The sequence below is a fragment of the Balaenoptera ricei genome, chromosome 10, assembly GCF_028023285.1.
Source record: "Balaenoptera ricei isolate mBalRic1 chromosome 10, mBalRic1.hap2, whole genome shotgun sequence".
Lineage (NCBI taxonomy): Eukaryota > Metazoa > Chordata > Mammalia > Artiodactyla > Balaenopteridae > Balaenoptera > Balaenoptera ricei.
In genome coordinates, this window is record NC_082648.1 from 45,296,123 (window position 1) to 45,318,142 (window position 22,020).

The following is a 22,020-nucleotide window of genomic DNA, read 5'->3' on the forward strand; positions in this document are numbered from 1 at the left end:
TGAAAAAGCAGCTACACAGTTCCTGGAAGGCTCTAATCCACAATAGTTAAAAATATCCATCTTGGGGCCAGAGCTGAGCCAACTAAGCTGACCCTACCCAGAAAACCAGGAAATTACCCAGCAGTGGGTAAAATGAACACAAGGGTAGACAAATGCTACCTATTCGCAAGATAACAACAGGGATGATAATTATAAGAAAAACAGATCCATCTCCTTCACTGAGAGATCTAAAAAACTGTCCAGATTTGTCTTTCCCTCTCCTTCAGTGATATCCTGGCCCCCACACCTTGTGGTGTGGCATAATGCAAGGAGCTCTGGTCACGGGTTTCTATTCTGTTCTATTTAGAACTAAGTCATGATTCTTGAACAGGAGTCTTAAGTTTTCTCATTTGTTAAAACGAGAAAAAAATATCTACTCCACACAAATGAAATAGCTATAGTAAAAATAGTAAAAATAGCTATAGGCGTACAGTTTTTGTTTAAAGGCCTTTCCTGGACTTCCCTGGCGGTCCAGTGGTTAAGACTCCCCGCTTCCACCGCAGGGGGCACGGGTTCGATCCCTGGTCGGGGAACTAAGATCCTGCATGCCACACAGCCTTGCCAGAAAATTAAATAAATAAATAAAATAAAGGTCTTTCCTTATTTAGCCTTCCTGAGCTAGGTTAGAGTCAACACAGTTACGAGGCAGAGGGTCAGATAAGTCAAGTTTAGAGTTTCTTTTCAGTCCAAGATTCAGATGAAACTTCACTCCTTTTGCAGACTGGAAGATTGCACCTGTGTTAGCTTTCTATTGCTACATAACAAACTACACAAACTTAGTGGTTTAAAACAAATTCCATTTATTATCTTACTGTTCTGTAGATCATAAAATCCAAGCAGGCTTGATTCCATTTTCTGTTTAGGGTCTCCCAAATCCAAAGTCAAGGAAGGTGTTGACTGGTCTGGGCTCTTATCTAGAAGTTCATTTCCAAGCTTATTCAGGCTGTTGGCAGAATTCAGTTCCTTGCAGTTGTCGGACTGAGGTTGCACTTCCTTGCTGGCTGTTGGTTAGGGGGTCAATTTCAGCTCTTAGAGGCCACTTTCCAATCATTGCATACGGTCCCCTCCAACTTCAAAGCCAGTAATAGTGCATTGAATCTTTTCTTCAAATGTCTCTGATTTTTCCTTCTGCCACCAGTCTGGGAAAGCTCTTTGCTTTTAAGGGCCCATGTGATTAGATCAGGCCCATGCAGATAATCTCCCTATCGTAGTCAACTGTGCCATATATAACATAACCACAGGTGAAATAGCTCATCAAATTCACAGGTTAGGGGTTAGAGCATAACATTTTTAGGGGATCATTTAAGAAATTCTGCCTGCCACAGCATTTATTCAAAAGATGAAAGGAAATGATCTCTTTTGGGGTTGGTGGGGGGAGCAAAGAAGGAAGTAGGAATAGACTATCGCTAACTAACCGCTTATACCAATAAGAGAAGCCAAGCGTTTGAGATGAGAGTCCTGACTACATCCCTGGTATTCTATCCATTATATCTTCTGCCACCTCTTGAGTGGCTACTTTGGTCACAATGTCCTAACATAGTGCCTTGAGGTAAATGTTCAATGATAAAGACATTTTAAGAAATGCTTGGGGACTAAAAAAAAAAATCTTCCCATGTTTTAGTTTTTCCTCATTAAACAGTGTGAATACAAAGCTGTCCAAAGCTGTCCAAGAGTGTGTCCTAAGAATACATGTTGGAAAATGCGTATTTTTAGATATGGCTCAACTAAGTCAAAATTTCATTGCTCAAAACTTGTAGGACCAGGATAATATTCACTGTACTCCTCTTCCATTTTCTATTTCAGAATTCAACATAAATATTCCTTCACCTGATTTCTCTTCAATGGAGGTAAGACACAGAGCAGCCTCTAGGTTCCTGGGCACCAACTTAAGCTAAAGCACCAAGGCTGTTCCTGAGCAGCTTTTTCATCCTGATGACCTAAGAAGGCCTCAAACTAATAAATCCATCCTGAAAGGGAGGCTGGAATAGGGTTCCTCATTACTGCTGTTTAGCACGTAGATGATTTTCAAAGGACATGATTTTCTTCTAATTAGGATGACTAATTGAAGAAACTGAGGAGTAAGAAGAGGGAACCAACTATATGGGAAGAGAACCTAAAAAAAGAGTGGATATATGTACATTAGTATAACTGATTCACTTTGCTGTATGCCTGCAACCGACACAACATTGTAAATCAACTATACTCCAATAAAAATTAAAAATTAAAAAAGAAGAGGGAACAAAGACTCTCTGCCTTCAGCATCCCTGGGTCTTTTCCTCCAGATGCTTTATGGCCAGACTTGCCAACCATAAAAGAGGGAGAAACTGTGTACAAAATACCTGTAATAGGCTCTGAGCTTCATGGAGAATGGAAAGCAAATTATAATCAATATACATTGAACTTTCATGACACCATCCTTTCCAAATACCCAAGGTACCTCTGTGTGCATGCACATAATTCCTGGGATGAGAATTATTATCCCTATTTAATAGATGGGGAAAAACTGAGGTCCTAGAGTTATTGGTTAGTGATCTGACCATCATCACAATGGCCAGGAGTAGAAGAGAGATTAAACTAACATCTCCTAATTTCAAATCATGTGATCTTTTTGAAACTACAAGGACAAATAGATTTCATTCCATGTTATCAAAATTGGAAAGACCTTCAGAAGATTTGCTCTTGGACCCTCTCTACTAAAACATAGCACTCCTCTACCCCAAGTTGTTGGCAACTTGGGTTGCCAATAAATATCTCTTGGGGGGCTTCCCTGGTGGCGCAGTGGTTGAGAATCTGCCTGCTAATGCAGGGGAAACGGGTTCGAGCCCTGGTCTGGGAAGATCCCACATGCCGCGGAGCAACTAGGCCCGTGCACCACAACTACTGAGCCTGTGCGTCTGGAGCCTGTGCCCCGCAACAAGAGGGGCCGCGATAGTGAGAGGCCCGCGCACCGCGATGAAGGGTGGCCCCCGCTTGCCACAACTAGAGAAAGCCCTCGCACAGAAACGAAGACCCAACACAGCCAAAAATTAATTAATTAATTAATTAAAAAAAGAATCAATGTCTGATCATTGTTTTAAAAAAAAAAAAAAAAATCTCTTGGGACCTGAAACTAAGAGGATCCAGGTTGCCTTGACTCCTGAAGAAATTTGCTTCCAAGCTTCTTGCAGCACCATCTCATCATTCGCCTCAGAGAGAACAAGAACACGTGCAACACCAGGTGTGCTCTCTCCAAGCACCTGAGTTGTTAAGGAGCCAGCTAGCATCAATCCCAAAGAAAGGGCCAAAGGGAAAAATAAAACACAGATGACTCTGATCTGATGACTTGGTAAGGGGACTGGCAAGAGAGGCTCCTACCAGAGGTTCAAACTTAAATGAACAAAACAAAGAGGGCTATTCCTCATCTCCAAATATGTAGGTATCTTCCACCTACTCGTGTCTGGAGGAACTGTTCTTGTGAGGTCCACCTAGAGCCCCAAAGTCCAGCATATAGTTATTTGGGAATAGTATAGCAATCTAGAAGCCAATTGTGGATAGGACCCCATTCAACCCTTGATCACAATAGCAAAAGGGCAAGGGTGAATGATTTGGGGTGACCTGCTTCCCGAGCATCAGTTTACTCTGAGGTGAAGTCTCTGCCCTGGGCTTGAATTTTAGTCACTGACTGAACCAAAAGAAAATCTGTTGTGGTCATCTACATTAGCATGAAAGGACTTTAATTTATACACGACTTCAAGCATATGTAAGATAAGACTTAAAGTTTAGCCTTTAGAAAATAATAATCCTTTAGTTTATACTAACCCCACTGTCCAAAGTCCCTCTTGAGGCATTTTTAAGGGAAAAGGTTTATCTTTGTTTATTCTGCTCTTTCTTGCTTGCTTGGGAAAACAATGGTCACCAGCAACACTGCAAGAGTCCCACAAGACCAACAGTGTGGTAGTCTTACACCCTGGGCTACGAGACGTGACCCTTGCTCTAGCTCCAGCTCTGCTAGTAAATGTTCCCAGGAGAATCCTTTGATCTCTGAGTCTGTTCCCTTGCTTGTGAAGTGAGCTGGTTGGTTCAGATGATTAAAAATTTGACCAAGATACTGCTGTGTCATGCTACATACTTCTAGGGATACAAGATAAATATGACATAATCCCTGCCCCAAGAAGCTAACAATCTAACTTGGAAGATAAGGCACACATATGTGCACACATGTACACATAAAACCACAATTTACCATACACAGTAAACATTATAAAGGATGCAACATGCTCTACAGCCCTTTATATGGGTTAATGCTCACTTGACTGAAAGTGGATGGAAACCAGATGAAAGCTTCATGGAAGAAGAGGTAGCATTTAAGCTGTCTTTCAGGATAACAGGGAGTTTGAAACAGAGGAAAGTGACCAAAGATTCAGGGAAAGAAAGCAGAGATGGACAAAGGGCAAGGCCTGTAGATACGTAAGGACAGTAAAGCAGGGAAAGTATTTGAAAAATGACAAATAGTCCACTTTGGGTAGAGTGTTTGGGAATAATAAAAAATAAAGCTGAGGAAGTTGAGTCAGACTGTTTTCAAATTGGTAAATGGCAAAACCAGTCCTATGCTTAAGGAGGATTAACCTGACAGTGGTTGGCAGAAGTAAATGCTAGAGGGTAGAGATGGGAGGCAGAAGGCCAATTAAGAGGTTATTGCAATAGACCAGGTGGGTGGCAATGAGGACCTCAGCCAGGAAAGTGGCAGTGGAAACAGAGAGCAAATTAGTCAAAATTTTAAACCAGCACTGTAAGTTGCTACTGACCCACTTCTCCAAGGTAACATACCATCCCAGGTGAAGATTATTAAAAAGGAGCACTAATTTGAATAAAGCTTTCCCAAAATAGAGAATGAAGAATAAGTGAGCCCAGACCCATGCTGAGCTTAGAACCATCACCAACCTCCAGGCCTTATACTTTCACCAAGGCATTCAGCCAACTGTGGAAAAGAAATATACACAGGAGACTCAAGAAACATCTTTTTAATACAGTATCTATTTGTCTTCCTTCTGTCAAACCCTGAGCCAACCCCTCTCCCCAGGCTGCCTGGGGAGGTACAGGAAAAGGAACATACAGGGCAGACAAGACACGGGAGAAAGAACTATGGGAGGTGGAAACGGCTCCTTCACATGGCGAAGAGGATGAGAAAGGCCACCATCAGGCAAAAGAGTCCCATGGCTTCCGAGAGGGCAAAGCCCAGAATCGCGTAGGAGAATAGCTGTTGCTTCAGAGAAGGGTTCCTGGGGGAAGGGGAAGAGAAAAGACTGAATCTCTAGTCCGCACAAAGAAAAGGACAAACATTAAAGGTAGACTCAGGGAGAATCTATCTCAAGCTAACATCTTATGTAATGAGATGACAACATCATGCCCCAATTCTTGCTCTGATACATCAAGGGCTCTACAGAGATGAATAAGGGGAGTGGACAATCCAAAATTCTATAACATAGCCCAGGTACAAACATTACTGCCTCTACAGGATCACCCACATCTTCCTCATAACTTAAGACTCCTGGGTCTGGACACAACTATTCAGGGCTCAACCAGAATGGAAGAGGTATCTGGAGTGGCAGGGCCTATCAGACCAGTGTTTCCAAACTGCAAGCAGAACCCCAAAATACGAAATGTATAAATCTAAAGTGTAATTGTAAAGAAAGTGGGGGATTTGAAAGTCTTGATTGGTTTCCCCTTCATTCTCTAAGACAGTCTCCGGGGTATACCCTCAGAACCCTAGGGCTTTATGTAACACAATTAGAAAAACACTGTTCTTGTGGACAAGGGAGCCAGAGAGACAAATAACTTCTCTCATTTCAAAATAGTCAAAAGATTTTGGGCTACAAATGGTCTGTGAGGTTTAGATGATATGATTAAAAAATGGCATAAAGGCCTCCCAACTTTGAAAGTCAGTATATAATTTCTATTTCCCTTACTCTGTCACCTCTGGAAGCCTTGATGGATAAGCTAAAGCAACACCAGCTTTTAACAGAATTGTGGACATAGAAGTTTCTTATTTCATACAAATCCTAAAAAATAACCTCTTTCCCCAAGGACATTAAGAGAACTTGCAGGTCTCTAAAGGATTAATTTAGTTCTAACAGTGAGTTGCCCAGGGTTGGTGGGGACCAAATAGTCCCAAGTGTCAAGGAGCCACGGGGCTGGATGCAGAGGCAGTTTTCCCAGGAGTGACGGGGGAATTCCCAGGGATGGGGACAACGGCAGTGAAGCCACTATGCTGACTGAAGCTCTAGACTCGGGGGAGGGTGGGGGAACGGGATGGGGGCGATACTTTTTCTGTAAAGGGCCAGAGAGCAAATATTTTAGGCTTTGTGGGTCACATATGGTCTCTGTTACCTTTTTTATTTTCATGACCCTTTAAAAATGTAAAACCCTTCTTAGCTCAGCTATACAAAACCAGGCTGTGGCCCAGATATGGACATCCTGCCTTAGTTTGATGACTCCTACTCTAAATCAAAGCTGTCCAACAGAACTTTCCAAAATGGTAGCCACTAGTCACCTGTGGCTACTGAGCTACATTAAAAGTTACAAAATTTAAGTTTGTGTACTTTTAGTTAATTAAAATATACATTCAAATAGCAACAGGTGGCTAGTGGCTACTGTATAGGATAGTGCAGCTCTAGAACCCCAGTCTCTGCCCAGACCTTTGGAAACATATCAGAGAGCCAATGGTGGGTCCATCTTACCTGGCATAACCAATGATGAGGCTCCCAAACACAGTCCCAATTCCAGCCCCAGAGCCAGCCACCCCTACTGTGGCAGCCCCAGCTCCAATGAACTTGGCGGCTGTGTCAATGTCCCTTGAAATGGCACTGGTTTGGAAACTGCGGCTAGGAATAAGTGAGGTGGTCAGGGGACGTGGGGCTGCCAAGCTGCTGTGGCTCTGTGAAGAAGTAGGTAGAAAGTTTTTAGGAAACCCTTTTTTCGCTTTGGAAACTTTTGAACCATTTAAGCCCTTTATGCTATCAAATCCCACTGCTTCTCCCCCATACAGAAAATCTTTTAACTCCCTGGAAAACTCCCTAAAATGTTGCCAAGCAGAACTTTTAAATGCAAGAAGTGGACGTCAAATACCTTCAAGATTCAGGTACAGTCTAGAAATGTAAGACTGAAGCCCTAGCCTGTTCTTGATGCCTTGAGGAGATCATCTTCCTGGGACTAAATGCTCCCAACTCAAGTCAGTACACTAAGTCAAGTAATGGCAGTTATCAGCAGCACACGTGGACATGTGCTGCCAGTGGCAGAAGCTGGAACATTAGGGTACCATATATGGAGTCCTCAGCACTCCCCCTACTGGTTCTGTCAGGTAACCCTCCCCACCCAACCCCCACCCCTCCCCCACAGGCCCAATTCCACTTACAACGAACCTCATCTGTCAGTGTCTCTGGTTGTTTCAGCACCACTGCAGACAGTGATCGGTTCAATAGTGGAGAGGTTCTCCTGATCTAGTGGGAATAACACAAGGCCAAGAAAGTCAAGGAAGGCTGTGGAGAGGAGTTGTAGAACCACCCCAAATTGTTACTCAGATGCCCCATTCATTCGCTAGAACTTAACTCAGAATCTCAAAAGAGAATCTGGAATTATTCTTTTACTTTTAAGCAAATTCTAGATTCAAGAACAGCACCATTTCTCTTGCTTCCTAGGCTTCTCCACTGATTTAAGGGAAGAAAGTCTACTTCCTTTTGGAAGGAATTACCTACCCTTGCTATACCCTTTTACAGGCCTTGAGAACGGGAAGAAATTTAAGCCTCAGAAGCATTTACTTCGCTCAGCAAGAAATCTATACATACACTGGTAATGGCCAGCCCATTAGAAGGAAGCCAATGACTGGAACATCTTTCCCTGAACACACCCTTCCGGAAAATAGGCACAAAAATCCATGCTGAAAATTTACCCCATCCTGGTAGCCTTTTCTGACTAACTCCAAGCCAGTGTCTCCAAAGCAGACAACATGGTGGTTAACAGCCAGGGCTTTAGTCAAATATAACTAGATTCTAATCTTAGCTCTATATCAGCTGTGTGATCTTAGGACAAATCACTTAAATCTTTCTAAGTCTGTTTTCTCATCTATCAAATGGGAATAACATATCTCAGGCTTGATTTGAGGAGTAAATAAGATTATGTATACAAACTGGTAAACTCAGTGCCAGGCACAGTAAGTGCTCAATAAATAATACCTACCAACAGCATCACTCCTTTTCACTTACGAGTGAATGAACCAATTGCCTCCACTATCTAATAATTTTAATTTCTTCCATGCTGTTGCTTCTGAGTCAAATATTTTCCCAATGTGTATTTTAGCTTCCCACCCAAATTTAAGCTTCCAGAAGGAACTCCTAGCTATGGCTCTCTGACACTCAGGACAAGATCCTGTACACAGTGCATACTCAGTCCAACTTAGGCAATTTAACTCATGTTTACCATTTCTGGTGGGGTTCCAGTTTACAAGAACACAGAGTTTCAGGATAGGAATAACCTGATCTTAGCCTAGGTTCTCATTTATACTCTTCTTCTAATATAGTTGGATGAGAAGAATTAACTGGCCTTCATGGGACACGAAGCGGGGAATGCCTGGGAAGCATTCATTCTCTCCTGTCAGGCTAGCACAGCAAAGGGCCCAGCTGTGAAGAACAAGGTCTGAGAAGGAAAAGACAAGATGCCTCTCCTTAAAAACTTTCCTGGAAAAGGCAGGTACTCACCAAGGAGGAGGTGGAGATGAACTTGGTGCAAGCGTACATTTTCAGGGGCTGAAGGGCCGTGGCAGGAGAGCTGTAATTACAGAAGCAGCATTGTCAATATTGTCCTTGCTTACCAAAGGACATCCTTATTAGCAGAAAAGGTGCTCTGGAAAATTTAAATGGCCCAGAGAGCAGTGACTGACCTCAAGTCTAAGCAGAGATGGAATTAGAACCCTGAAGTCAGGATTTCCTCCACACAGCTTCTAAGACTTCCTTATAATCAAGTGACTTCTCCTGGTCTGAACAAGAAGTTCCTTGGTCCCAGCTTTAAGACCTGTTATCCCAGACTTCCCGTGGCACAGTGGTTAAGAATTCTCCTGCCAATGCAGGGGACACGGGTTCAAGCCCTGGTCCAGGAAGATCCCACATGCTGAAGAGCAACTAAGCCCGTGCGCTAAGCAACTAAGCCCTACTGAGCCTGTGCTCTAGAGCCCGCGAGCCACAACTACTGAGCCCATGTGCCACAACTACTGAAGCCCGCGCACCTAGAGCCTGTGCTCCGCAACAGAGAAGCCACTGCAATGAGAAGCCCGTGCACAACAAAGAGTAGCACCTGCTTGCCACAACTAGACAAAGCCTGCACGCCCCGCGAGGACCCAATGCAGCCAAAAATAAATTAAGTAATTAAGAGAGAGAGAGAGAAAAAAAAAAGACCTGTTATCCCTTTCCATAGCCTCATGCTGGGGTTGTCAGATGAATTTCCCCAGCATCTTTTGCCTAAGTTTCCCTCAGTCTCTTACTCAAAAGAAACTCTTCTCAAGGCTTCATTGCTTGGGCCTAAAAATGTTGCCCTTTAAAGACTCTTGGGGGAATTCCCTGGCGGTCCAGTAGTCAGGACTCTGAGCTTCCACCGCAGGGGGCACGGGTTCAATTGCTGGTCAGGGAACTAAGATCCCGCATGCCATGAGTTGTGGCCAAAAAAAAAAAAAAAAAAAAAAAAAAATTAAAAAATGCATACTCTTGGGTCCCACCTTAGACTTTCCAGGTCAAGATCTCTGGGAATAAGGCCCAAGTACCCTCTATTTCAATGAAGCTTCTCAAATGATTCTTAGGTACATAGCATGTTCTTAAAACCAGTCTTGAAACTATGGTAGTGGTACAGCCAGGACTTGAACTCTTCTCACTCTTAATGCTTTCTAATATGCTACAGGTTGAAACACTCAGTGATTACTTAGGCCTGTTAAATGACACTTCCTTGAATAAGCTGGACTAATATTTGCCCAGACTACATTTCTGAATGCAGAATCTTAGTTACTTTTAGATTAATGGATGTCTTCAACTCTTGTCCTGTCTAGAACTCTGATTTCTGCCCATACCCTAACTCTAACCTAACTGTGCTGCCAGGCTATTCAGGTTTTCTTGGGTCAAAAATCCAAAATTTCTTTAAAGCTTTAAAAAAGGGAGGACTGTTTTTTTCCCAAGGCAACAAAACCTCAATATCATCATTTGTAAAATGTAGTTCTTAGGCGGATTAAATGAAATAACATATGGAAAGTGCCTGATGTGGCACTTGAAGGGAGCCTGCATGAAGTGGCGACCCCTCCGCTGGCCACCTAACCTTGGCCAAGTCTGCACTTGTTAATCAATATCACCTTGGGCAACAGCACTACCCAGATTCATGGGTTTCTTCCTCAGTGTAGATGGGCCAAGGAGTTACAGGGCTGCTACTTAACCGTTCCCTTTCTTAACCTTCTTTTCCTCTCGAGGGCAGAGTCCGGGGACTCTCGGTAAACCCTTGACAGGAAAGCTGGCCGGTTGGCAATACCCCATGCTGGCCCCACCCCTTTTTAGGCCTCCTGCCTCTAACGGAAAACCTCACTGTCAGCCCACGACTTGTGCTTTTCCCAACTTCACCGCAGTGGAAGGAAAAGAACGGCGCTGAGAGACAATCAGTGGTTCCAAAGAAACCGGCCTCTTTTCTGCTATAGCTCTCCCAGGCCACAGTCTGAATGGAGGGGTGTTTTGGCTGTTCTGTTCATTTCTACCACTTTCAAGGTTTGCTTTTTAAATCGAGAGGTGCTGACTAGAGGGGGTGGTGTCTTGAGACGATCCACAATCTCCATTGTTCGGCACCTGAGGTCCTGGGGCCAAAAGTCTGGAGGTTTCAGAATAAGAAAGGCACGAGTCAGGATGAGAAGAGAAAACAGAGGTAGGAGGGGAGAGTTTGGGGGTTGGGACAGCTCTGAAAGGGCAAGAGAATGAGAAAAGAGCGTTTGCAAAGGATGAGTCGGGACAGGTGAAATGAGTACCCTGTGATTTGACTTTCGCCAGCTCCAAGGCACGCTCGCTCCCCCAACCCACGAGACCTCCAAGATGGCGCCAGGCCCGCGCGGTTGGAGGTCACCGGCACGCGGAAGGGGCAGCCCTAAGGCACGGGGATACGGGGTTAAGGGAGGGCGTGAGGACCCAGGTGGGAGCATGCAAGGTAAGGATCTCAGCGCATTGGCACGAGGTGGTCGCCCCGCGCGCGTGCGCGGCGCAAGGCGGGAGCGAGGGCCCAAGGCCTTACCTGCTCCCAGGGCAGAGAAGACAAGAGAGAAGCGGGGAGAGGGCGGGAATAGCGAAAGGAAGGCTCTGCTCATGCGCGGCCCGGACCAACGAGTCGCTCTGCCAAGGATAGAGTGATTGCAAAGTTGAGGGTCGGTCCGGGCGCCACAGCGCCGCCTGCCAGCTCTGTGGGGACATTCGGCCAGTCATTCCACCTGAGGTTTGAGAGAAGAAACTGCAGGCGGAGCCGACCGTGTGCAGAAATGAGGGCACTCCGCAGTGTAAGTCGATCCGTAACGTGGCCTGCGGTTTGCTCTGCACGGTATTTGGGATCTTGGATTTGCTTCCCTTTTTCAAGCATGCGCAGTCACATTGAAAGAAAAAACCAAAGCAAAACACAAACAAATAAACAAAACTACCCAGAATTTCAGTGTTAAATAGCATGCAATCAAGATTGGGGTTCAGTGTCCAAACTATATCAGGAGGAAAATGAAGTCACGGGACTCCTGCCTTCTGTTGCTGCGGACCCTGGCTTTATGGATGGGAAACCCGTTCGACGGGCGAATAGTCAGCAAAATGCCCCAGCTGCCTCTAGTGGCTTTGCCTTTATTTCCCTCTCCTTTCTTATTCTAGTGATCAGCTAGGAGAAAACCAGCATCAGCGAACCAGAAGACACGGGCTAAAGATGATGAGGACTCAAGTGCCCTGACCCTAAGCCTTCTTTCCTGAGTCACGAGACAGTCAAGGAATAATGGGCATCAGTGACCTGAGGTGAGGTTGCAAGATCACGCCAGGCATGCCTGTGCCTCCGCCCAGGTTTTGTTTACACGAGTTGAGATAAGCAGCCCCCCGAGGAGGTGCTCTTATGGAGGCCCCTCGGCTTCTCCCTCGTGTCCTTTTGCTCGTCCTTTCCCCAATGGGAGGAAGTAGGGGGCTTCCTGGCCCTCACCTCTTGGCCGCTTTATCTCCCACATAGGGTCTAACCGGCCCCTTTGGAGAGAGGTCGGTACCCACGTCCCCTCATGTCCAAACCTCGGCCGTCCAGGCGTCGTGTTTGAACGCAGCACAAGAAAGACGGGGAAAGCTCACCAAACCCCCATAAAAAATAAAAAATAAAAAGAAGGCCGTGGCTGTAAATAAAGCCAAATCCGCCACCCTCTGAGGGGCCGTTTGTCCTCCCCTCCTTGGCCCCGTCCTTCCCGCCGCCCCCTCCCGGCTCCCGGGCCCCGCGGCGCCCCGGCCCCGAGCTCCTCCATTTAATCGGATTTGGGAGAAGGGGAGGATAAATCACGGCAGCAGCTTTACGGTCCCGGAGGAGAGGCGAGCCGCAGCCAGGCACACCCCGGCCGGCGATAAAAACCGCCGCTGAAAGCCCACGGAGCAATTTCCCGGGACCCCGAGCGACGCCATTACAGGAATGTAATTTTGCCCGGATGAGGCCCCGAGTTTAATTATCCTCGCGGAGGAATTTCAATGCGGCCAATCCATCTTGCAGGCGGGCGGCAGAGGGATTTATATGGGCCTGTTATTTCACACCGATCCCCCATCTGCATTTTTATGGCCCTGAACTCCTGAAAGGGAGGGGAAGGAGTGGGGAGAAATCGTAGAAGCAGGCGAGGAGTGACGGGTGAGAGACTTCCCGCCTTTCCTAAATCCATGATCCCAGGCCTATGAGGATTCTCACTGGTTCCCCTGAAATGCCCAGATCTCCCTCCAGTTCCAATTGTTGACTTGGGGTGGGGTTGGGGGTAGGTGAGGAACGGAGCTGGTATCCTTGGGAATCAATCAACAGGTATTTACCAAGTACCAAGCGGTGCCAGGCACAGGGTAAGATGCTCAGAGGAGAAAGGGAAGACGCTAGCAAGAATATCTCCTCAAGACGGGAATAAAGACACAGACCTACTAGAGAATGGACTTGAGGATATGGGGAGGGGGTGGGGTGAGATGTGACAGGGTAAGAGAGTGTCATGGACATACATACACTACCAAATGTAAAATAGATAGCTAGTGGGAAGCAGCCGCATAGCACAGGGAGATCAGCTCGGTGCTTTGTGACCACCTAGAGGGGTGGGATGGGGAGGGTGGGAGGGAGGGAGATGCAAGAGGGAAGAGAAATGGGAACATATTGTATATGTATAACTGATTCACTTTGTTATAAAGCAGAAGTTAACACACTATTGTAAGGCAATTATACTTCAATAAAGATGTTTAAAAAAAAAAAAAAAAAAAGAATATCTCCTCAAGTCCCCAGACACCCCCACCCCGCCCACACTGAATGCCTTTTAGCTCTCGGCTTCATATCCTCCGAGGCAAAAAGTCCACAGTTCTTAAGAGGCACCACCACCAACCGGTTGTTGCAGCTGTTTATTGCGACAATTTAGACCACGCTCAGATATCGCTAACAATCCAAAGGAGAATTGGAGAAGGGGCCCGTGGCACAGTCGGCAATGTTTATTTCTCCCTTACCTCCCTGCAGTGGCGGGTTCTGGATTCACATACCTGGTTTCCCAAATCGCTGTGTGACCTTGGGCAAGCTGTTTAATCCCTTTATATCGATCTTTTTTTATGTAAGTTGGGAATAATAATAGTGCCTACTCTGCAGCAAATATTGGGATAATATACATGAAGCTTTTAGCAAGGGGCTTGGAACTCAGTAAGAGTTCAATAAATGCTAGTAATAGTAATAATAATAATAGTTTTTTGGTTGGTAGTAGTAGTAGTGTTATAGTTGGGAGCATTGCAGCTCAATTCTGCTCTGCTCCCTAGAGACTTTATTGCAAGCTTCTTGCAATGATAGCTCCTGAAAGAGACTCAACTATCACTTACTGAACTTTTTTACCTACGTAAATCACACAAAAGAAGTTATTTGACAGGTTAGTGGGTGGAGATCTGTGGGGAGGGCTGAGGATCCTGGGGGCTATTGCTACCAGGTTCGAAAATAGAAATTAAATCGGTAGGCATGAGACTACAAAAAGTGGTTGGAGGTATGTGTGGAGGGGTGAATTTGAAGACAACAAAATATGATCCAAGAGAGCATTAGCTAAGGGTCTAGGGATCTTCTTAACTAAGGGTGTGGGAAAGGGTCCTTCCTTCACTTCCCTGAGGGATAACTGGGGTCCAGGAAGGAAAGGGTGTGGAGCCAGAACTATCCTTTCCAATCAATCCCTTTCTTTTCCTACCAGACCATGTAACAAGGTTGGCCTGATTGGCCAGTTTTTCTAATAGCTGTTAGTGGCAGATTCTGACTGGGTGGCAGCCTCCCTGCACGGTGATGAAGAAATGAGATTGATATTTTCTTTCTTAGAATTGGTTAACAACCCTCAGGGGGGGCCAGAGACTCATTTTAATTGACTGGATAGGCTAGGAGGGAGGTCCAGCACCTCTTGTATAGAAATTCTGAGAGTTCTTTTCCACAAAGGTCACCAAGAAAGAGTCTTGATTGGTTTATGCATGTTTGTCTTTGGACTGGAAACACAATAGCTTAGAGAAGAAAAATCAGGAAGAATCATGCAGGCATGCTACAGTTCAGTTTGAAACCCAAACAGAGAGAGGGATTCATAGAGAAACAGAAGAGTGATAAAAAGAGGGAGACTAGGACACAGAGAAACGAAAGAAAAAAATCGCCAGAGAAAAGAGGAAGGATTTGAATAATTTGTTTTTCATTCCTGATGGTTTAAGAAGAGGCTACTTTGTGACGCATTTTGCTAGATGCACATGTTGCCAGATGCACGGAAAGAACAGCTGTCTTGGAGGCAGGAGACTAGGAATCTGATCCCAGCCCTGCTACTAACTAGCTGAGTAACTATGCAAGTTACTTCGTCTCTCAAAGTTTCAGTGTCCTCATTTGGAAAAATGAGGGGGAGAAGTAGGTGATCCCTAAGGTTCCATCCAATATTAACTTTCTAGCATTCTCTTTCTGACAAACAGTCAGTTTTGTACAAGTTGAAGGGGTAGCTTTGCACTGCCAATAAGGACTATTCTTGGGTCCTGTGCTCCTCTTTTTATTTGTACTTGTTAATTATAAGCTTCTAGGGGTGGTGGGCACTGACTGATGGATTTTTCTACTTTCTCTTGCTAAATCAGTTCCCCAGGACAGCATGACAGTGAGCCATCAGTAAGCCTCCCTACTCCTGGAGAAAGAAAACAGTAGATGGAGGAAGAAAAAGGGTCATTAGTATCCAGGATTGCAAGAGAGGGATCAGTGGGAGTGTTGGTGACAGAAGGATGGCCAAACAAGTTTTTGCTGGGAAGAACCTAGACAAAACAGAAAATAAAAGTCATTGTGATATGTTGTGAAGAGCTAAGGCCAGTAAGTTAGAGATCTGAATCTAGATTTGGGACTATTCTTATTTATTTATTTATTTATTTATTTATTTATTTATTTATTTATTATTTTTGGCTGTGTTGGGTCACTGTTGCTGCGCGTGCTTTCTCTAGTTGCGGTGAGCAGGAGCTACTCTTCGTTGTGGTGGGCGGGCTTCTCATTGCAGTGGCTTCTCTTGTTGTGGGGCATGGGCTCTAGGCGCACGGGCTTCAGTAGTTGTGGCTCGCGACTCAGCAGTTGTGGCTCGCCGGCTCTAGAGCGCAGGCTCAGTAGTTGTGGTGCGCGGGCTTAGTTGCTGCACGGCATGTGGGATCTTCCCGGATCAGGGCTCGAACCCGTGTCCCCTACATTGGCAGGCGGATTCTTGACCATTGCGCCACCAGGGAAGTCCCTAGATTTGGGATTATTCTTAATTAATTATGTGACTGAGAAAATCACTTCACCTCTCCGGACTTCAGTTTTCTCAACTGCAACTTGTAGGAAAACACTAGATGATTACTGAATTCTCTTTCAGCTTTAAATATAAATGACATAGATCTATTCTTCCTGGTTTGCCCGTGTCTCCTGTGACTTCAAGTAATCAACCAATATTAACTGAGCATCTACTGTACTATGTGTGAGTTATTGTACTACATATTGTGAAAGGGAATAAAAAAGGAGAAAGGACAATCCCTTGCCTTTATAAATTTATAATCAGTAGGAAAGACATATACATATATAACTATAATATGCAGCAAGATTTAATAGGTTATATGGGTTATAGGAGTTTAAGAAGCAGTATGACTTCCAGCTAGAATGATCCAGGGGGCACCATGATTAAAAAGTAGGTTTTATTCTTCTGTTAAAAAAATTGCATTCTTTTATGAATCACATAAAGGAATGCAATTAATGCATATCATTTATTCAACAGATATTTTTGGAGATCCTACTACGTGCCAGGCGCTGTTCTGGGTGCTGGAAACACAGAAGTGAATAAAATATGACAAAAATCCTTGCCTCCTCAGAGCTGACATTTTATATAAAGTATGAAGCATAATAATAAAATGGACATCCATTAAACAACCCCCAGTTTAAGAAAAGAAAAAAATTACTAATACCACTGAGGGAGGACTTCCCTGGTTGTCCAGTGGTTAATAATCCGCCTTCCAATGCAGGGGATGAGGGTTCAACCCCTGGTCGGGGAACTAAGATCCCACATGACGCAGGGCAACTAAGCCTGCGCACTCAAGAGCGCAGGCCACAACTAGAGAGAAGCCTGCGAGCCACAGCGACGAACCCGCGTGCGGCAACTAAGACCCGACGCAGCCAAAAAAAAAAAAAAAAAAAAAAATACCACCGAGGGGCCCCGCATGCATCTCTCCTATAGTAATCCTTTAATTTTATGTTTATCATTTCAAGATTTTTCCTCAAATTTTTACCATATTGCTTATTTTGGTCTTTTTTTTTTTCTACCATTCTAAAAGTGATATAATGTTGTTTGTATACTTCTTTACTTGCTCATTTCACTCAACATTATGTTTCTAAGATTCATTCAAGCTTATGTAGGTAGCTATAGTTTATTCATTTTCATTGATGTATAAAAGCCCACCAATTTGTTGATTAATTCCCCTGTTAATGAGTATTTAGGATTGTTTCCAGCTTTTTACCATTACAAACAATGCTGCTCAGAGCATTTCTCCTGGTATACATAGGCAAGAGTTTCTTCAGGGTACATATATATGAATTGCTGGGTTGTAGCATATGAATTTTTCAACTTTTCTGGATAATGGCAAACTGTTTTCCAATATAAGAGTTTATAAGAGTTTTGGTGGCTACCCTATCCTTACCAGCTTTGGTATTTAGTCAATCTGTTGGATGTAAAATGGTGGTTTGAATTTATATTTAATTATATTTGCCTGATTATTCGCAAGGTTGAGCATCTTTTCATATATTTATTGGCCACTCATGCTTCTTTTTCTGTGAAGTGCCTATTCATGTATGTCTTTTGCCTATTTTCCTGTTGGGTTATTTGTCACGTCCCTGTGGATTTTAAGGAATTAACAAATATATGTAGCCTAGTATTGATTCTTTGTCAGTGGCAGCTATCTACTTCCAGTTTTTAGAGGGGTTGGGATTTTAGTAGAGGCTTAAAGGATGGATGATTTCAGTTCCAGCTCAGACTCTTCAATTAGTTGGATTAACTAATTCTTAATTAATTCATCAAATATTTATTGAATGTCTAGCCAGACATCATGCTAGACTCTGAGAATACAAACATATCCCACATTTGCTCACCCCTTAACCACTTCCAAGATCTAGCTGGGTCCAAGTCACTGACATCTCCTGCTGGACCCCTACAATGGCCTCCTAGCTGTTCTACCTATTCCAGTTTAGTCTTGCCAAGGTCTGCTCTCCACCCAATAAGTAGCTAAAGTGATCTTTTAAAATGTAGATCAGATCATGTAACTTAAAACCTCCCGATGGTTTTCCAGTTCTCATAGAAAAAAAATCCAGGGTTCAGCTACATGAGGCTCCTGTTGATCCTCAGTCACACCAAACTTGTTTCCACTCAGGACCTTTGCTGTTTCCTCTGACTGGATCATTCTTCTCCCAGATCATGCTCACTCTTTCATTTCATCTAGGTCTCATCTCAAATATCACCTCCTTAGAGAGGCCTTTCCTGACCATCTGATCTAAATAGCCACCACTTTCCCTTCTTTATCTCATTATCCTCCTTCATTTTTCTTTTTAGCACTTATCATAGCTTTATTGGTATTTCTTATTGCTTTTTTCCCCACTAGAAGGTAAGCTCCACTAGTGCAGAGACCTTGTCACCACTGTATCCTCAGCATTTAGACTTGCTTTTTTTTAAAAAAAATTAATTAATTAATTAATTAATTTTTGGCTGTGTTGGGTCTTCGTTTCTGTGCGAGGGCTTTCTCTAGTTGCGGCAAGCGAGGGCCACTCTTCATTGCAGTACGCGGGCCTCTCACTATCGCGGCCTCTCTTGTTGTGGAGCACAGGCTCCAGACGTGCAGGCTCAGTAGTTGTGGCTCACGGGCCTAGTTGGTCCGCGGCATGTGAGATCTTCCCAGACCAGGGCTCGAACCCATGTCCCCTGCATTGGCAGGCAGATTCTCAACCACTGCGCCACCAGGGAAGCCCTCCTCAGCATTTAGAAAAGTGCCTGGCACATAATAGGCTCTCAATAGAAATTTTGTGAATGATTGAACAGTGAATCAGATAGAGTCCTTGCCCTTAAAAGACAAATAATTTCAACACAATGCAATAGTGTTATAAGATGGTAAGCACTGGTTGCTGTGGGAACGAATAGGAAGGGCATGTATCCCAGTCCTGAGAACTAGTAGTCAAGGAAGACTTCCAGGAAGAGGTGACATTTACAAGAAACTTAAAGGACCTGTATAGGAAGGGAATGGAAGGATGTTCCATAGAGAAGGAGCAGTAAGTACAAAGCTTGAAGAGAGGGATAAAGTGGTCTCTTCCACAAAGGGCAAGTAATTCATTGCGGTCAGAATGAACAGTTGTGGGTGCCGCAGGGTGCAGAGACTGGTGGTTAGTGGCTAGATCCTGAAGGATCTTGAGCATCAAACTAAGGAGTTTGGATTTTATCCAGAAAGCAGCCAGGAGCCATTTAACCAGGAGAATGAGAAGCTCAGATTTGCACTTTTTTTTTTTTTTCCCCAGCAGGGGATGTGCTGAGAAATTAGTTTGAACTCTCCAAATGCTTTCACAAACGCAGGGGTCAGACTCTGGGTCACGAACATTCTTCCTAGTTTTACTTAGTTATTTATTTTTTAATATCAGATTTGCATTTTAGAAAGATCATTGTAGGTCTAGTGTGGAGAATGGATGAGAGCGGGTAGGATTGGGGGTATGGAGCACCATAAGGGGCTGTCGTCAGAATCCAGGTGGGAGATGGTGGTGGCCTGAGCTCTGAGGTGATAGCGGTGATGGGGAGAAGCAGGCAGAGCTCAAGAGGTTTAGAAGGAAGAACCAATGGGCCTCAGTGATTGTTGTGGAGGATGAAGGAGAAGAGAGAGGTGAAGATGGTGCTCAGTTCTCTGGCCTGGGTCACGGAGTGGTGCCATTCCCTGGTTGGAAAAGGGAATGGAAAAGGGAAAAGGGTCAGAGGGTTAGAGTGAGATGAGCAGCCCCACCCCTGGATATTCGTGGGGCCCAGGGCAAGATAAAAAAATATAGCCTACATACCAAATGTCTAAATATGTACAAGTTACAAATCAAAGCTAACAAACTGTTACATAAAACGTGTTCTACCCTGTTATCTTGACAAATATATCAATATCAGCTGGGAGATTTATATTTAGAATCCTGGGCCTCTTCCAGCCCCCAGTCTGACCCTCAGATTCTCTTGCCATTCTTGGCTCTGTCCCACTACCTGAGGGGCCTCACACCAAAGAGCGTGCTTGGGGCAGCCTCACATTTAAACTCCACACCAACAGGGCTGATGGTGTGCTCTCTGGCAGCTCCTTCTGTACTTTCAGGAAATCGGACCCCAGGAAGAGGTCCTGCAAGTGGGCTTGGCGCTGCTTGGCAGCACCTTCTGGCGACTGGAGCATGGTCTAGGAGCGGGGAGGCATGAGCTCTAGGTAGGCACATCCCCTTGGCCTTGACTTATCCTCCCTCTGCAGAAGGAAGAGGCCCTCTAAAACAGGTGCCCAGGGTAGAGGTCCCTCTTGCCAGGTCTAAGGACATGGACTCTGAAATCAGATAGCCTGGGTTCAAATCCCTATTCTGATATTTATTGACTCTTCTTTGAATCTGGGCAAACTCTCTGAGCCTGTTTGCTTTCTTGTAAAATGGCAATAATAATATCTACCTCATAGGGTTATTGTGAGAATTAAATAAGCTAATATGTGCAAAGCACCTGCTATTTATTTTTATTATTATTTTTTAAATTTATTCTTGGCTGCATTGGGTCTTTGTTGCTGTGCGCGGGCTTTCTCTAGTTGTGGCGAGCAGGGGCTACTCTTCGTTGCGGTGCACGGGCTTCTAATTGCGGTGGCTTCTCTTGTTGCGGAGAGCCAGCTCTAGGCACGTGGGCTTCAGTAGTTGTGGCACACGGGCTGCTCAGTAGTTGTGGCTTGGGGGCTCTAGAGCACAGGCTCAATAGTTGTGATGCACAGGTTTAGTTGCCCTGCAGTATGTGGGATCTTCCCGGACCAGGGCTCGAACCCGTGTCCCCTGCATTGGCAGGCGGATTCTTAACCACTGGGCCACCAGGGAAGTCCAAGCACCTGGTATTTAATAACCACTGCTCAGTTTACATTGTTTTTCTTCCCACTCACCACCATGTTTCCCTCAAAGTAACCATGGAGGCTGGGGAAAAATATGAAGTTTGTTTCAGGTAAATTTTTCTGGGAGGAGTGGGTCCAGGAAAAATGAGTTTATAAAGGAAACAGTAATAATCTAGGCAACAGTAATCCCAGCGCAGGCTGGGGCCATATGGGAGAAAGAGGGAGAGTAAGTTGTCTTGTATGCAGATGAATGAGAAGTGGTAATAGCGTAATTACTTTTACAATCTGTTTGTTTTGCTGAGGGTAGCAGCTGGTTACTGTTTTGATTCTAGGTTTTCAGGTTAAGATAGGGGAAGAAGGTGCGAATAATCTAAAAGAACAGAAAATCCAAACATAATTTCTTGGGGACCAGGAACATGGTCAAAGAAACACATGATTGCAAACACAGATGGATTCTGTCTTGCAAACACAGAGACTGGCCCTGTTATTAAGCTTATCTTGTATTGTTGCTTAACATGTATATATTATTACCACACGCTATCACTCTTGCTACTCCTGCAACTGGAATGCCCTTTCTCTCCTTCTCAGCCATTCCAAATTCTACTCTTTGTTTCAGGCTCACTCCTTCCATGGTAAGCATCCTTGCCCACAACCCTCCCCAGTTCTTCTGAGCTCTTCCTAGTCTATATCGCCTAGAACTTATTCATGGTCTTAACATGTTTACTGTCTCATATTGTTCTCTTATCCTTTTTTAATTTTTTTAAAAAATTTATTTTATTTATTTATTTTTGGCTGCATTGGGTCTTCGTTGCTGTGCACGGGCTTTCTCTAGTTGTGGTGAGCGAGGGCTATTCTTCATTGCAGTGCACGGGCTTCTCATTGCGGTGGCTTCTCTTGTTGCGGAGCACGGGCTCTAGGCCCACGGGCTTCAGTAGTTTGTGGCACATGGGCTCAGTAGTTGTGGCTCACGGACTCTAGAGTGCAGGCTCAGTAGTTGTGGCGCACGGGCTTAGTTGCTTCGTGGCATGTGGGATCTTCCTGGACCAGGGCTGGAACCCGTGTCCCCTGCACTGGCAGGCGGATTCTTAACCACTGTGCCACCAGGGAAGCCCCATCCTTTTTAAATTAAAAAAAAATTCATTTATTT

At 44.6% G+C, this 22,020-nt stretch overlaps 1 protein-coding gene across 2 annotated transcripts; it reads right to left on the reverse strand.

The window, feature by feature from the left end:
• Positions 1 to 5,024: 5,024 nt before the first annotated feature.
• On the reverse strand, positions 5,025 to 11,507 carry ATP5MC2 (ATP synthase membrane subunit c locus 2). 2 transcript variants are annotated; one of them, XM_059936038.1, is made up of 5 exons: positions 11,317 to 11,507; positions 8,769 to 8,838; positions 7,437 to 7,514; positions 6,756 to 6,952; positions 5,025 to 5,297 (listed from the first exon to the last, which is right to left on the reverse strand). In XM_059936038.1, exons 1-5 carry the CDS (start codon positions 11,502 to 11,504, stop codon positions 5,183 to 5,185), a joined length of 648 nt encoding a protein of 215 aa, XP_059792021.1. In that variant the 5' UTR covers positions 11,505 to 11,507; the 3' UTR covers positions 5,025 to 5,182. The 2 variants fall into 2 exon arrangements, with proteins under 2 accessions (XP_059792021.1, XP_059792022.1); XM_059936039.1 differs by lacking the exon at positions 11,317 to 11,507 and adding an exon at positions 8,951 to 9,124.
• Between the last annotated feature and the right edge of the window lie 10,513 nt (positions 11,508 to 22,020).